At 34.0% G+C, this 18,235-nt stretch overlaps 1 protein-coding gene across 1 annotated transcript; it reads left to right on the top strand.

The window, feature by feature from the left end:
• The first annotated feature begins 752 nt into the window (after nt 1–752).
• On the top strand, nt 753–17,468 carry LOC145775776 (uncharacterized). Its single transcript, XM_082587143.1, has 14 exons — nt 753–831; nt 1,957–2,169; nt 3,007–3,105; nt 4,524–4,773; nt 5,950–6,011; nt 6,621–6,830; nt 7,378–7,485; nt 8,017–8,263; nt 9,486–9,526; nt 11,284–11,511; nt 13,972–14,079; nt 14,345–14,603; nt 14,805–14,902; nt 16,067–17,468. Exons 2-14 carry the CDS (start codon nt 2,026–2,028, stop codon nt 16,256–16,258), a joined length of 2,046 nt encoding a protein of 681 aa, XP_082443269.1. The 5' UTR covers nt 753–831; nt 1,957–2,025; the 3' UTR covers nt 16,259–17,468.
• The last annotated feature ends 767 nt before the right edge of the window (nt 17,469–18,235 follow it).

Here is an 18,235-nt window from a genome sequence, read left to right as displayed (position 1 = left end):
GCAACTGTTTATAAAATACTTTATGTAGTTAGCAGAGCATCAAAAACCACGCCTTGCCAGAAGAAGTGTGTTCTAAAAACAGGGTAAAGTGAGCTTTTAAAAGACGCTTTATCTTTAGTGAAAAGTCATCAGCTTTACGTAATTATTTAGAGTTTAGACTAACCAGCTGTTATTTATTGAAGTGACAATAAGAAAGATGTAAACTTTATTAAAATTAAAGTCATGTTGAATGCGATGAGGTCTATTCTGATTTACAATTTTAACTGATTCCAGTGCGAAATAACCTACGTAAGGTGTTTCAGTCGGTATTTATTGGTTAAAAAAGCATGACGTAACAAGGTCTTACAAACTTACAACTTGTCATAATGTATTAATGCTAACCAAATTATATGCAGCGTGCAGTATAAACGAGTCGTTGACATTTCAAAACTCCCTAGATTCCATTCAACGCAGTAAAATCTGCTTCTGAGTTGGAAATATTGTATATTTTTGGGCTTATTAGTCATTTAGCGTCGTATCTTCAAAATTAACAAAAGTTAACGAACCAACATTCTCAAATATACCACAGCCAGCAAATCTGTTCTTTTATCAGACCTGATATACTTGGCTGAAAAGGGATAGACATGAAAAGTAATTTATTTTCACTTTTTTTCGACAATTTGTAAGTTATGTTGACATTTTAAAAGTAATTTTGCTATGTTTTCAGCAATTCAATTGATTAGATCAGATAGGCTGCTGCAGTGCTTCGCTATGTTGTTCAAAAAACGTTTGTATTTTCTCTTGGAATTAGCGTTTTTCTGCAATAATTTTCCAGCAATACAACCACAATGGGTAAGCTGTCTTTGTGAAATTGTATTATTTTATAGCAAACAAAGCGTAGTTTGGCTATTTTTATTTTCACGCTAGCTACATCTACACGCATATCAAAGATAATGCGCTGCCACATGATATGTAAGTGCTAGTAGGCTACTTTTCTGGTGGCCAAGAACACATTCATGGCAAAAAACTTTCTGAAATAAAATTTGAAAAGTGTAGTCTGTGTTATTAGGGAACTGATTGTCATGAAGACTTGCAGCAACAATTTAACGGGAATTGTTTATTTTGAAATAACACTCACTGCTACCACACCTTTTCCTACCTAATTGAATAAGATAAATACTGACTTTGCCAAACGAATCGTGTTATTTTCATCCTGGAATTAAACGACTAAATTAGCACTTAGGCAATGCTTTTGAAAATAATGAAACTGACTGAAAAAATGTTTCTAGCAGTTTTAATTTGTTGTAATCGGGTCTTATAACTGCACTGTTTCAATTTTTCTGATTGTGTTCGTTTAGTTTTCTCATGCGACCAATAAATTCTCAATTCTATTTTTTGTTTTGTTCATTGTTTTCACTTTTTGTTTTCCTTGTATTCTTACTGAAGATGGTACTGCTCGTTTGCATTCATCAAATGCTGGCATTTGCACAACAATCTAACCTCTTAGTGTAATTTATTAAGAATCGATTTCGCTATAGTAGTAAGTTGAAACGTTTAAATACATATTTAGAACTAAGCAATCATTTATTTAATTTTAAATTTATTTTATGTTTCTTCGCATAGCAGCCTGAGTAATTTTAGAGTAATTTTTACGCCTACAGTAACGTTAGAAATCGGCTGCAGTGTTGTAGGTGGTAAAGCATGCAGTACAAAAATTGTAATCTGAACGAAACGTAAAAAACGTTATTAAAACGTTGATGATACATAAAACAAACATTTATTTATATACATCAATATATTTATTCTATTTGAATAAGGACCTTCTGATGATCCTCCTTTTAGGACTTAGGTGAAACGGGCTGTCAAGGGTTTAAATAGTGATAACCATATTTGATTTAAAAAGAACATAAATGTTATTTGTGACTTTCATGTACCAAAAAAATAAGCATTTTGAAGGCCAGCTTTCAATTTTAATAGGGGATTGGGACGCTACCAAGTGAAGAAGATGACATAACTCGTTTTGATGACGGTGGTGGAATATGGCGAATGTCAGAGGGATGTATCAGTGCATGCCGTGGCGTATCTTGGAAACCTGTCTTAAAAGATGGTGATTTTGTTATGGAATTTCGACTTTCTACCTCAGACAGCAAAAATTACATGGCTATGGCGATTTCAAAAGACACTAAAATGGTAGGTTTCGCTATCATCATTTTCAGCCTGTGTGGTAGCCCACTACTGAGCAAAGGCCTCCGCCTTTTCTTTTCAATTCAATCAATCGTGTGAAATTGAAGTGAAAATATTGTGCTAAGATGTTTAGTTTCTTTCTACGCCCCCTATTATTATCACCTCAATTGTGCAATAGATATGTGAAGTTGCAACAACTTGGATCTTCAGCATAGAAAACTGTGTAGCCAAATATTCAGAGAACTCTGGAAAAGCGCTCGAAAAAATCCCGGTTTGCTATTGCTCCAGAAAATATTGTTGCTATAATTTCATAAAAGTTTAATGCTGTTGAAAACAAAACTTGTGATTTAGAAAATTTTTAAGTCTTGTGCGGAGAAACATCCTAACCCTAATCTTAACTCTATCCTATACTTTCGCCTTACCACAAGCCTTAAGTTTAACTTTGGTGACATCTTTAACAAAACAATGCTTTTTGATCGCAACCATGGCAACTCGAGTGGAAAAATAGCCTTTTTGCTCCAACAAATGCGACTGTGTCTTGCCAAGGCAATAGAATGAGAGCGGTTGACCGGTTTGACTATATTGTCCTTTCGTTACTTATAGACATATGTTGTAGCTGCATGTAACAATGAAGGCCACCGTGTATGTGCTGTCACAATAAAACGAAAGCGATAGGCTTTTCAAAAAATTACTTTCTTTGTGTCAGTTCACTTTATTCACTTAAAATTATTTAAAGTAAATAAACTAATTAAAGAAAGAAATGACATAAAAGAAATTATTAGCAATTTAAGCACTGTTGTTGATGTGCTGAACCTTTTGTTATACAAATATTGTTTATTTCAGGGTGACGATGACGTATATGTTTGTGCCCGGAACGGTAGCACATTTATGGTCAGATCTGGTTACCTGACTGAACATTCTAAACCTGTACTTGGAAGTCCAGTAAGAAACATTTTTTGTGAACTATGGATTTACAAGTCAAGAGCACAAAAACAAACAGTTCTCGTAATTTTTCATAGAAGCAAATATATTGTAAAGAAAATGTAAAGTTTAAAAGAAAAAATAAATTCAGATTAAGACCTATCAACTACTTAAGATACATTCTTTAATTTACTTACATCAAATATATAAATAGAGTGATAAAAAACAATAAAAACTATTAATACTACAAAATGTGCTCAATGCTAAGCAAAAAGGCAAAGCAGAGCAAATTAAATCAAATATAGTTATTACTATCTGAATCCTTAACAGCCTGTTTCACCTTTAACGGATCATCATAAGTTCTTATTCAAATAAAATAAAAACTATTTATTTATTTTATTTTATATTTATTTATTCTATTTAACTAAGAACTTATGATGATCCGTTAAAGGTGAAGCAGGCTGTTAAGGATTCAGATAGTAATAACTGTATTTGATTTAATTTGCTCTGCTTTTCTTTTTTGCTTAGCATTGAGCACTTTTTGTAGTATTAATAGTTTTTATTGTTTTTTATCACTCTATTTATATATTTGATTAAATAGAGAGATAAATTCCCACAGCCTGGCAGAGAAGGGCAAGAACACTTCAAGTACAGAGATTTGGAAGTGGAGCATTGAAAGGACAGCACCAATTTGTTTAAGGAATTGTCTATGTTCAGTACAATAATAGTGATTTTAGGAAGTAAAGACGTTGAATCAAAGACACTTAATCACCACAGTTAATTTCTCAGCAATTATTAGCTTAAGAGTGAATAGTTTAGATACAGGCGTTAGTTACGAATACAGCTTAGGTTTAAGAAGAACTGATTTTACGACAAAATGATAAAGTAATACCAAAGTGAAAATTGTGTCCATATGAATCTGACAGCTTAAACGTTTTATTTTGCACAAAATGTTGCCAATTTGTATTTTTTTGGTCTTTCTACTGAAAACAAAACACACTTTAATTCTAAACTGGGTTATAACGCTCATATTATAAATATTATTATCCTGAGCATTTTTATGTAGTTATTATTATTTATATTATTACTATTGCTATTGTTGTTATTGTAATTAACGTTATTTTTATTATTATATTTGTAATTCATCATCATCATTATGTTCCTTCCTCGTATTGAGGGTTGGATACAATGCGCCATTGTTCTCGACCATGAGCTGTTCGTACTGCATTTTCATAACTTAATTATGTCTATTTAGTGATGTTTGATGTCCAAATCATTCTTGGTCTGCCTTTTATTTCTATTACCATTTATCTTCCCTTCTATTAATGATCTTTGTAACGAGCTTTGCCTTATTGTGTGTCCGAAATGTTTGTAAATAGGTTTGTATTATTGCTATTATTATGATTAGTTATAATTATTAATTGGTCGTTTTCAAATAGGAAGAACCTGACGATCACTTGTTATTTGGAGGACATGCATCGTGTACCTTCACTCGTCCTCTTCTTGTTTCAAGGACAGTCAATGGGGTTGTTAAGAAATGGGATGTGACTATAAACGCTGTCAACATTTTGTATGCTGAGGGACCAACAGACTCATCCGGCCAGATTTTGAAGCACACCTTTAGTGCAAGTACTTCTCATGCATTTGATTTGCTTCGGACAGCAAACTACAAACCTCAACCATCACAAAGTGAGTCGATCACCGTTTCTATTGGTTCTATGACGCAACAAGTAGTGGACAATTGATCATGCAGGGTCACACTCTGATGCGTGACATAAAAATGTTTTCAGTTTTCCAATTAACAAAAATGAATGTACAATACTTTGAATCTTTATAACCTTGTTTTGTTTGTCGTACCCAGACCTACGCCCGGTGATTAGATTAAGAGCACGGGAAAGCAAGAAAGCCACTCTTCGTGTCCACCTTTAAGCACGTGTTTAAGTGTCCTGTCAAAAACACAACCGTATGCTCTTGAGCGGTGTCGAACCGGCGCCCTTTTGGTTGCCGTTCCAGGGCTCCCACCACTCTGCTATGCAGGCGACATATGACCTATGAACTATTACATATATATTTCTTACCTTCATGTGAAGACAAAGGAATTAAAAAGCATAACATTTTGTCAAAATTTTACGGGTGGTTAAATGTCCGATGATTGGTTGCTGCATAGTTACACCGTGTACAGCACTGTCGATTGCGAATTTACTTAGAAAGGACGCTACATAGTAAACTTATTTTGTTAAATTTGAAACGGTCACTGTACCGTAATGCGAACATGTTAGTTTGCTGTGATAAAGCTTTATTTAATAAAAATATTCAAAAATCACCACTTATTTTGTCTCTTCAAGACAACTGTGCTGTAGGCCTAGTTTACGTTTACCATCAACATATTATCTTTCGCTTTAAAATGTAAAGTGAAGAGGAAGTTTATCCTACTTATCATCAGCACTCACTGGTAAAGCAAAGTAAATACTTACTGAAAAATGCAAAAAATGAGATCAACAACAGAAATCTGAATAGCAGAAAAAGCAGATACTACAGTACTTCTTTTTTTTTCTTTATTGTACTGTAGTGTGATAGCTACTCTCTGTTATTTCATATGCATCATACCCACTGCACATCCATATGAATCAATGACTAATTTAAGCGAATAAATTTTATGAAAGTTTTCAGAAAAACTTTTAATTTGGAATAAATCTGAACATCTACACCCAGTGTAAACGAGCTATCCTAAAAAGAGACAAATAAGCATTCAGTGCAAACGCTGCTATTCTTGCCAACGTATAAATGAAGTCTTACTTAGGCTCAATTATCATATGCTTTCATGCCAGGCGAAATCAGGCTACTCATTGTTTGTTACCGCTTTAGTGCCTTCAACCATACCCGCAGAAGAAATTTCGCCCGAAAGGATAGATCTAACATCAACTCAGGTAATCCTAAACAGCATCGAAATTAAGTAACATTTGCAATTAATCTTGAAATACAGGTACGCCTACGTTAAGTTTGTGAAGTGAGTAACATTTGATTATTGTAATTATGTAAAAACTGAAAGACTTCAAAAGAAATGCATTAACAATAAAAGAATAATAATAGCAGCAGCAAGACAAGAAAACAGATTTAAGAAACCTAAAGTCCACTTTAATTTTTCGCTAACCATTTACTGTAAACAACCGAGTCAATTAATGTAGTAGGCTGCTCTTGGAATGCCTGCAGTCCTTCTAATCTAAGGGCTATGGTCTGCTAAACTGAACTTTCTAATTTGATACAATAAAACTTAAAACATCTGTTCATTACTACAATTTTGGTAGAGAGGTGACTTTAACCATAAACAGATAAAACCAAGCAACCACGCGGCACCTGATGTTAAATGCCGTGCGGTTGCTTGGTTTTATGTGTTTATTACACTTAGGCTACCAAAAACTAATCCATTGTCTTTATTTATATTGCCTTCATACAGATGAAAAGTATATTCAAGTAGCCTAAGTTTTATTGTAATTTGTCCATGAAACAAACATGATATTAAAATCACCGACATTTAGGTGAATGACTTGGACAATATCATAGCAACTCCAGGGTACACAGATAGAGGGGTGTGGTACGTTCCCAACGAGAGTTGTAAAAATAGTATTTGTAAATCTGTTAACTGGCAATTATTGGAAAGTGACGAAGATGGAGTATGGATGCAATTTATTATCACTGGAGAGAACAAAGGATGGATTGCTATGGCTTTGTCTAGAGATGCCAAGATGGTATGTTGGAACTTTTTCATGTTGCTTGGTTTTACGTTTACTTTGCTTTATAAATTCAAGCTCGATAGTACAGAAAATATCATAACTAGTTGGTTGTGAAAACACTTTACACTCAAGTTAGCACCCTGCATCTATAATACACATCCTGCTGTTTGGCTACTGCCGTTTGTGTAACTACACAAATTTGTAATAGAATACAAATGTAAACATTGCATAATTTATCCAATTCTAAAGGGAATCCTAATACAAATCTTTGAAGGTAATTTACGATTGGTAAACTGATATGGTAACGTAACTAAACCGTTGGCTTTCGGAAAGGCAACTTTCGATGCACTTTGAGCATTATTGTTGCAACTGTCACGTGTTTTGTCGTTTGTTTAGCGCTGTCAACGAGATGTAAAAGTTCGAAGCCAATGTACCAAACTATTTATATTGCAATTGATTGAGTTTTGCTTTTACCAGCATGATCGTTGCTTACTTCGCAATGTAGATTTTAACGACGTGTTTTAGCCTGATGGTTTCAACCTACTTATATTTTTTGTTAAAGGGAGATGATGATTCCTACATTTGTTCTCAAGCACGGCAGAGAAGTTCAGACATAACGTTTACATCGGCTTTCAATACAGGAACTGTTGCCCCAACTCCTGTGAAGACGGTATTGGGTTGATAAGATTTTCTTACTAATCTAAAAAATAAGCAGGGTTGAGAAAAACCCGGGTTTTTTGGGGTTGGGTAAAATACCGACAACGTTGAAAATAAGTGATACGGTTCCCACATTGCTTTCCACGAATTCAAAAAAAAAGTTTGAAAACCAATTTCAAGTGGCCTGCAGTAGAAATTTGTCGAAATATCTTAGTTCCGCTCTGGGTTATTGGCCTCGTTTTGGCCATGCGATTGTTGCAGTGGTCTCATGTTCTTTGTCTCTAATTATGGAGAGAACAAAAATTACTATTGAAATGGCACACAGTTGTCAAAAAATGTATTAAGAATTTTAGTAATCACTCATGATACCTTGCACACAATAATACACATGTTTTATTACAGTATACTAATTTAAACTTAAGGAGTCTTTCTCCACGTTTGTTCAGATCAAGATGTTTTAATCCAACAATCTTTCAACTTTAAATTCCAAAGTATAATACTGAATCATTATCCAAAACAAGCACAAGCTCTCTTCTGTTTCTAGGACCCAAACGTTGCGTTTCAACATGGCACTGTAATTGACACCCATTTGGCATGTCAATTTAAACGTCGTCTTTCCATTACAAAAACTGTGGCTGGCACATCTACAGTTTGGAATCTCAGAAACGAAACTTTCAACTTGCTTTTTGCCGAGGGGGAAATAAGCGAACAGGGACAATTTCTCCCCCATAACTTTGCTCGCTACACTCACGGTCCATTATTCTTTCTTTCAAACAATGGATATAAAAAAGGTGAGATATATATTAACTTTATACCGCAAGTGTAGGCTACTGTACACTGCATAGTTTGAAAATACTGTAAATAGAGCTAAAGTTAAACAAGCAAAACTACCGCAAAGAAAAATTAAATTAATTTCCTTTTCAGTTGATCACTGATAAGTATTGAAAACATTAAATACAAAATACATTTTGTTTTTGTACTTGTAGCAAGCGTAGTTGGTTACATATCTCCAAATAAGGAGGCTTGCTAGATATCGTGTTTTCTAACTAAATGTACAATACAGTATAGGCTACTGTAACATGTATAAATATTGCGTGATAACAACCCGCTTTAACCCTTTAATACACAAGCTCAGATGCACGTAAAAATTTATATTTTTGCTTGATTTCCTTACAGTAGCTTCTGACACTAAAGATTTTGAAATATATATTTCTTGTTAAATGTTTTGTTTGTTTTTGTTAAATATGTGTGTTCTCATTTGGGAACATTGAAAAGTCGTTAAGGTAAATTCGTTGTTTCTGTGCACTGCGATGTATAAAAGAGTAATCAAAGTCACTATGTATTTTAGCGTTATCGTTCCTTGAAGTTATGTTTATAAAATGCAAAGTTTGTATACCATAAACAACTGTTCATTATCGTTTGTGGACCAAAAAAATTTATGAAACATTTACTGATTTAATAAAACGTCATTAGGCAAGTATGTGTTGGAGCGCACCATTGTTGCACAGCAAGTTACAACTTTTTGAAACTCAACCTTGTGCTGATTTGCTGTGTGGTGTCTAAACCTTGTGCTGATTTGCTGTGTGGTGTCTAAACCTGCTTTTTTCATTTGTTTTCACCGCTAAAAGTAAAATGAAACAAATAGAAAGAAATTTTGCTCAGCTCCCAGTTTCTTTGGTGGACACGCTCAAAATAATGTATTTCCCTTTTGTAGGCTTAGTTTGAGGACTTTAGTTTAAGTGTAAGAAAATATAACGGTCGATTTGATTTTTTTGAGATAAAAATTTGCACAACAACAAACAAAACAACTACGTAATAAAAAGCTGACCTCACGCCATCCAAACTGATCCAAGCTTAGTCTAAGTGAGGAGAAAGGCTGTTACCAATTTGTTACTAAGTTGTTTGCTTAAAAATGGCAGGTGACGTCTATAAACATGATGTCTAGCTATTAGTTCGAATTAGGCTATATCATATGTTGTTGTCTTAAAATTACTACGGTACGTTTTTCTGCAGATGAGGGCTTAATTTCGAAGCCACAAATTCCATTGTCAAAGGTTAGTAATACTTCAAAAAGTGTACGATTTTCCGCATGTGTTACTGTGCGCAAACGGGCTTGTTCTCTTTCCTTTCTTTGGTCTAAGTTTTTAACGCCATGTAAATAAAAAGAAACAATTGTGCACTTTTCGTTTTATTTCTTCTTTTTCTCAATTCTAGTGATAAGCAAAATAAACGACCCTCCTGTAACTCAACCAAACTAAAAACTGGTGAATTTTGCTCCACGTAATCGAAAAATGGAGATAAAGCAACTGTTGGGGAATGCAAATATTTTAATGCTTAAAATAAAGAGTTTGCTCAAAAGTATAACCACTGAATGCATCGAAACATCCATCAAATGTCATTAAACATATAATACAATGCCATTGAACGTTGTAATAGTATTGAAAACATACATTTTTGGAGAAACAATATATAGTTTTGGGGGAACAACTGATCCCCCAAGTCCCCCGTGGCTACGTTTGTGTATTTCATTAATAATGCTCAACATATTGTGACAAAAGTGAAACAATTACCTTCAAATGACAACGTCCATCCAACAAAAAGATATCCTCGAAACAATATCGTTTGATACCGAGGATATATGAGTATATCTTACATACATTCACATCTGAGGTTTCTATATTGTATACTCGCCCAAGTAAACAACAAACAAACAACGCTATAGTGAACTGACTGCGTTGAAGTTGTTGCTTTAAAAATACTTTTTTGTTGCATTCAAAACAACCATGTCTAAGCTTGACACTTAATGCTCCAATAATGTGCTTTCTAAAAGACGGATTAAAATGTCATGTCAATAGGTGAAGAGTTCATAAGAGAATTAAATCAAACGAACAAAATTATCTCGGCTTATGCTGAGAAGACTTTGAAGTGCTTCCAAAATATATAGTTTTTTCTCGCCAAGCGCAAAGTCACTCTAATGTGATGTAGATCTAATCACCTGGATTAATAAGGCGCTCAATCGGCTGATCCAATTGCGCTTGACATGCAGTATGCTTATTACGGTAGTGTAAATTTCTGTCGAAAACAATTCAAAGCTGTTAGTTGTAATAAATATTGTACTTACAGTTTGACTCGTTTGATTTTTTTCTGAATAAAAACTAACACAATTCCATTGGTTCGGATTTATCGTGGGTTTTGTCTAAGCTTTTGTCAAATAGATGATGCTTAACTTTTCATAAAAATGTGTGACCAATCACAAACACTGATCACATTTATATTTTCAGCTATCAATACCCTTCATTTTTGCATTGATACAAAGTCTGCAAAGGCTGAACCAATAAAAATGAAAAGATTTCATTTGAAGCGGATTGTAAATCCTAAAATTTATGGTGTTGTTATGGCCTCCAATAGCTAGTTTTCAAAATGCGCAAAATTTGACATGGGTTGTTATGTAATAGGTAGCCTGAACAATCACCAGTTAATCAAAGGTTGCTTTATTTACAGTGTTTCAATGTCCGACGTCGATACTTTTTTCTCACAAAAAATACCCAGACAACAAAATGCATCATTTTACATCAATTCAACGTCAACTTAAAAACGTTGACGTTGAATCAATGTAAAAATAAGGCATTTTGCTCTCTCGGTATGTTTGAAAAAGGGCTGATCACAAAAGGAGATTGCCAGAAGACATAAGTATTGGAAAAACAGTGAGATTATTTTGGATTTCAGATTATGCACAAACTTATAGAAAAAAAGACAAATACAGCAATCGACAAACTTGTTTATGCTTGCTGAATTATTTTTTGATTTGCAGATACAAAGTTTGGATTTATCGCAAGTTATTTACCAAGATGGTGGCTATATTTGGATATTTCCTGCTAAATGCGAAGACGATTGTAGAACACTGCAATGGAAGCCAATCATGAACGAAGGACAGCTTGCAGTGAAATTTATACTAAATGCCTCGTCATCAGGGTATTCCGGATTCATGATAACCGAAAATTTTAATGATGCTTCATCAACACCTGAAGCTCAATTGAAGGTAAGCTGCTATTTACTTTGCAGTGCATTGGTGGAGCAGCTTTACTGTACAGAGACAACCGCAGTTAGAGCTTTTACCGCAGCTAGAGCTTTAACTATTTTAAGTTATTTTGCTGCAAAGCAAAACTACCACAACCCAATTTATTTACAGTTTTAGACCAGAAAAAGATCTTATGCTTTTAAAATAGATGCCTGGAATTTAGTCTCAACTATCATGTCATTTTTTATTAAGTTCATCTGTACCTGCATACTGAGTTGGTGTACAACTTAATTAAAAAAAGTGTATAAATAACATGATTGCCTTCTACTGGTACAAACTAAGCTGAATCATCACAAGATGTAGGCTATAGGTGATAATCTGCTTTTATCCCAACGTTTCGTTCCGGGTTTCGTCAATCAAACACGATTGACTTCTTCAGGGGGCTAGGTCAGGTAGTGACCACCTGTAAACATTGCAAAACAAAAGACCATGTTGCTGAAAACCAACCAAACATGCAAAATGAAATTCAACTTCCAAACAAAAATTATCGCACGCAAATTCAAAAGAACGCGTATCATGTTATTTAACTAAATGCTTGGTGAGCAATTTCAAATATAGAAACTATAAATTTACAATCATCTGTTGTTACAGAAGAGCGTGTCTTGCTTGGATTTGATTTTCGATTACTTTTTCGTTTTCGATTTTTACGTTTTCGATTACGTTTTCGATTCAAACAAAGTCGCTTCGGAGTAGAAACGACCTTTACATTTAATTACCTTATTTTTCAACATAACTTAAAGGTTGATTGTTTATAAGTGGACAACACACCATCTGGGCGCCATCAATTTCTGTGCAATTTGTAAAGCAAAACTGCAAATAAAAATCATCAATATCAAATAAGATTTAATTTACACAGCGCCACATTCATCACAAAAACAATGCTGTTAAGCTTTGTGCATGACAAATATTTATTCAGCAAGTTATTTGCAATACCAAAAAAATTATGCAAAGCAAACGAAAGTTTGTACACCAACAAATATTTGTAGGCTGTGCGATAGATAACGCAGCGAGACACTGAAGCCACTTTCATTACAGCAGCATGATCACGATTCGCGATTGTTAGAGAAATTAACTGTTGAAGGTGGGAAACACCACGAAGTTGGGTGTTGCAAATGTATCGAATAAAGATTTACATCTAGGCTACTAACATCGATGAAGTGATAAGCTGTGTACTGTAATTTAACTGACATTTCAAAACCTAAAAAAAAGTATTACATCATTGACAAAGTTTCCATTAACAAGATTGGATGTAACACTCAGTACTGGAATTGGAAGAATGTAAATTACTGTTGATCAGAATATGGCTCATGTGACTAACATTTAGGGAAAAACAATAAAACGCATTTCTTGCTTCTTTTAAAGCATAATACGATGAATCTAAATTGAAAAAACAATTATACAAGTTAGAAATTTTGATTTAATATTACTGCACAATGAGAACTGGTCGGCAGAATGTAAATATAGCTGTAAACCTTCGGCATACGATTGGTATGTGAAGCCATGCTTCTTTATGATCTCATTGAGCAGTTTGATAAATAAGCTAGCTGCAAGAGCTTATTGCAGAACCCTGGACAACTTTTAAAAAGAAGATGCAAAAGATAAAAACTCTTTTCGGTCTTGTAATTATGTTAAAACAAGCAAATACTGTTCCTAAAGTCCGATTTTAGACGAATAAGTAAAATTTTGTTAAGGGTGCATTCTTCCTTTCTATCAGAACAAGGCTGAGCACCAACTAGTACAGCAAGCAATTGGGATTCGCTAACCACGACGGTGATGCTTCCACGCTAGCCATTTGATGGTCTAAATTTTAGACCATCAATCAACAATATGTTCTTGACAGACAATTGTAACAAGAATTGACAGCGATATACATCGTGTTTTGCCGTCAGGCTGGACTCCACAAGGATAAGAGTTAACTGATTGGTAAAAGCGGTGGTCGAATACCCTTGTGACATGAATTAGTGGTGCGATACTGACGAGCCCAGCTTTAAGAGCCAAACACGTGTCTATCGTTGTCGATTCTGCTACAATCGGCTGCCGAAAAACATAAGAAAAATTTTGTTGAACCATAAGCAATTAACAATGTTAAGGTACCACTCCACCAAAATTGTATGACGTGAAATTTTGAGACTAATGATGTCAAAAGTAGTTGCAAGATTAAGAGAAAGTAAAAAGGATTATTCCTGCCTCTGTTGTGTAATTTTTTTGGTGAATTTAAGTTGAAATCTTTGAACAAAAATCACCATTGACACTTTGTGATCAAGTTTTTTCAATGAAGCTGAGTGGATTAACCTAATCTTTTTACCAGATTACACCAATGTTGTCGTAAACAGTTAAGCAGAAAAGGAACTTTTGAACTTTAATAAGAAAGTGTTTATGTCCCAACAAACGGGATTATTACTGGTATGTTTTTCAATGCAGGCTTTTGGAGAATGCTACTTCTGTTATCGCAAAGATCCATCTACAACTAAAGTGACCATTGGAAGAGGAAATTGTACTTTCTCTGACCTGCCAGTCATGATTGAAGAGGTATAGATGCCATGTGTTTTTGTTGGATTAATAAAAAGATTTATTGAACACAAACGTACAACAACATAGGATTTATTTCTCGCTCTAGGTTTCTATTATTATAATCATTCATTTGCGTCAGACAAAACGCCCACATTTGAACCAAAAAAAAAAAAGAAATAACGTTACACAAAAACGAAAGGCATACACAAGCAGTAGTGGCGTAAATGTAACCAGAAGACATTTATTGAAACCAATTTTTAATACCACCAACTGTAAATTTCAGCTTGGAAGCAACTGGTCACCAAATTCAACTGTTAATGGCGATGTGCTCACTTGTTCTTTTGTGAGACCTTTGTCATTGAATATCTCCCGTGGCTCTAAAACTGTGAACTATGATTTGTCTGCAAAGAATTACTATATTTTGTATGGAGAAGGTGCAGTGTCGAAAGATGGAATAATGCAATCTGTTCGTACCAGTTCTGCACTTTCCGAGCCTTTATTAAAAGTTAACAAAACGAACCAGGAATATTTAAAACCATCAGGTACGTTTTGAAGCATCACGTACTGTATGTAGTCTATTGTAACTATGTTTATGCATCACTACCATAAAGAATAAACATTGCAAGTTGTTTATCTTGCTGATAATTCAGGCTAAGAATGACGTAACATAAATTATTTATAGATAATAGTATTTTAAACTAAAACAAACTAATGTAATTGATGAAACTCTCATTACACTTCAGCTGTTACGAAGTTAAAAGAAGAGGAGATTGACTCTGGTGCTGAACATTCATCAACTACAAAATTGCCAAATAACTTAGAAGAAAACATTGAATCTATGGTAGGTTTTTCAAAAATATCCAAGAAAGAAAACACTACAAACATTGTTAACTTATGTGTGAATCAGAAAAACTGGAGTATGTTGACCTTTTTGTTTATTTTCTCTACGAAAAGAAGTTATAACCCATGGCCACCTAAAGATACGGCCTGATTTGTCACATTTTGCAGAAATTTCCAGGTTTTTCTAACTTTGGGCAAACGATTAAATAAATTTTTCTAAAAATTAGATTTTTACGCTTTCTTTATTCTTTTCCCCAGATGACACAATAGGTTTTAACATCCTCACATGTTCAAAAACAAAGAAAATTTGATTTTGAAGATTTTAGTCAGACTGTTAATTTTCAATAACAGTCTGATTTTGCGTTTTTCAACTTACTTTTTTTCATTTGCTACTGCTTCCCCAAGGCAACAAAAAAGTTTTATGTCATTCGGACACCGCAAAAAGTAAAAACATTTCAAAAAATGTCAGTCAAGCACTAGCAGTAGCTGTAATCAAAATCTGCAAATGTGACAAATCAGGCCGCATATCCAGGTAGCCATGTATAACCCAAGTAAAAAATGAAAAAACCTCAAAATGTGTATAATAAACAGGTGTCTACCAAACGTTCCGAAAGATAGAAGATTTTCGTTTTCAAACCCATAGAACAGCATTGAAAACAGACTAGTTTGCGAAACGTTTGCTGAACATGAGTTTAGTATCCACATTTTGGGCTCTTCAATATTTATTAGATTGACCAGGCGTTCCAACCATTTTGCTCATTACGGTATGATATTTCTTTAAAAATGTTATGCTTTGTTTTGAAATTCTTGTCTCGAATTTTATAAATGAGATTTTTATATCTGAACTTAGCAAGCGAACGTAACACTTGCTTCTTTGTCATTATAACAAAACTGGCAAGTAATTCAGCGAACTTCTTTCTGTTTTTCAAGTATTTAGGTAAATTTAAAACTATTCCAGTAATGAGTGAATTTAACATTGCTTAACCTAAGCATGGATTAAGATGATATTTTGATTTGACAAAATGTTTCGTGAGACTACCCGTAGGCTATTTAGGTCAAATACTTTTACGCTTTCTCAAGTGCGTAATAATGACTTCTAGTAGGCCTAACAGGATATTTTTCAAAGATATTTCTAGCCATAATCTCCAATAATTTTTTTCTTCAGCAAACCACGAAAACAGCCATGGACAGTTCAACAAACCGGCCTGATAATTTACTAAATTCAACGGATTTCGTGGTTTCTTCTCCTTCAAGCAACGCTCAGAATCATACGTCAGATAGTGCCACACCGCCACGAATTCATCAAACATTATTGTTATTTCAATTGTGCATTCTTTTTACTGTTTATGTCGTTTGATTGATCATTTTTTGCAATTTTCTGGTTAGCAATTGGTTCAAGCAAGCAAATAATAGAAACAAAATGTTTCAATTTTTTGATATGACCTCGAATTTTTTACAAGTTTCAACCTTTAGCAATGTTTCTGTAGCAACATAATTTTTGTTTGTACTATTTTATTGATGAAGCTTCTCTAACGTATTAATAATAGTTAATTGGTACATATAATAGCCTACAGTAAAAAAGATTCACCTGCTTTATTCGAGTTATGTGCCGTTCTATGCATATGGAATACAATAGCAAAATCTATAAAGTTTAATCACTGAGTACAGAATTGTTCATTAATTCTATCATTATGCTGATGTCAGCACTTTTGCAATAAACGTTTCATAGATTTGATTTTATCGTGATTTTTTTATCCTCTGAAGTGTCTTGCATTTGAATGCCCTTTTTGATGATCCCATGGTGTGTCTCTACAATCGGACCATCTGTAGCTTACTGTTGTCATTCCAGGTAGGACAATTCATGATTTTCTATATGTAGACTATATATTATCTTTTTATTGTTTTTCAAAGATTGAAGATCTGCTGGCTACCTGTTTGTTTTTTAATGGAGCGGTATTACTATTCAATGCAATCAAAGTTTAATCATAGACAACTCGATATGGCTAGACAAATTTCGACTTTCAACTGCATATTTCTTGATGCTTATTCAGTTAGCTAGTTACCCTCAAGAAGTTGAAATTTATTGTTTTTTTATAATGTTTTCCGATTCCTGATGAGGGCTTAAGTTAAGTCGAAAACGTTCGACTGTTAAAACTATTTGTAAATATATAAAGTATATTGTTATAATGCTCAACCCTGTGGTATTGTTGTGTCTTGCTATCTTTGGTACAAAAAAGCAAATTCTCTCTCGAAACTATGCTGGAAGAGTCGTATTATGCAATTTTAATTTTGTTTACTCGACAGGCTTTTCAACACAGGTAGTAGGCTATTTTTGTTGTTGACGAGCATACCTTCTCAAGCCAGAAAATCAGTTCTTTTTATTCATTTATAACATTGATTCGTTGTCTGCAGATGCGGAATCAATGTCAAAAATGACTAAATTGCTGACTTGGATTTTCGTCACCTTATTGCAGAAGTTCACTTCGTGTTTTGAGTTTCGCTGCAAAAAAGTTAGGCTGATTGCAGCAAAAATAGTTTGCACTGATTTTTGTACAAATAAACTACTATGACGCAGATGGGTTTAATGAGAGTGCTGCTTGTGACTTCACAGAAGGGCTGACGACAACTTATATTACTATGGCCTGTCAACCGTAAAAACACACCATGATTTAACTCCAAATTAGAGATACTATCTCAGAGTGTCTGAAATGCTTTCCAATTATTCCATTGTTAATATTTGGTGAGTGTGACTCAATAAAACAAAATAAACTTATCCTGCATCATTAATATTTAACAATCTTTCTTCCCTGTTTTTTTTCACTGAGTTTACAGTTGCGATAGATAAAGATGGCTATGATTTACTGATGGGTAACTGAAAATGGCTTTGATGTTAACCCTTCGACTACCGTCTCAAACGAATGTGATGCTGGCTATAGCCTACTTTAACCAAAAATTTCAAACTATCAACCTAAGTGACCGGAAAGTGGATTATTGGCTTAAACTGATTTTGATTTTGCAAAAAAATAATAAAAGTGTCTTCCTTGAAGGAACATAATCGAACATGAATATTTCGTTATCTATGACTGCATTGATTTACTCTGATTTTCTTCAGCATTTTCTTCACTTATTACAAAAGAAAAAAGAAGACTACAGAAAAGGAAACCCCCAATGCAGCTGTGGAAAAACTATAGAATTATATCAAATTTATTTTTAGTCTGATGTGATCACTTTAGTTCATAGCTACAGTAGGCTATATTATCGCTGTGCATGCTTTGCTCTCATCGAAGCAGTGGAATCGATACGGAAAAGCAAAAGATAATACAGTTTTACCTGA

Source organism: Aplidium turbinatum, chromosome 8 (assembly GCF_918807975.1).
Source record: "Aplidium turbinatum chromosome 8, kaAplTurb1.1, whole genome shotgun sequence".
NCBI classification, from domain to species: domain Eukaryota; kingdom Metazoa; phylum Chordata; class Ascidiacea; order Aplousobranchia; family Polyclinidae; genus Aplidium; species Aplidium turbinatum.
Note: the sequence above shows the minus strand (reverse complement) of the source record. Positions and strands in the feature narration are given on the sequence as shown.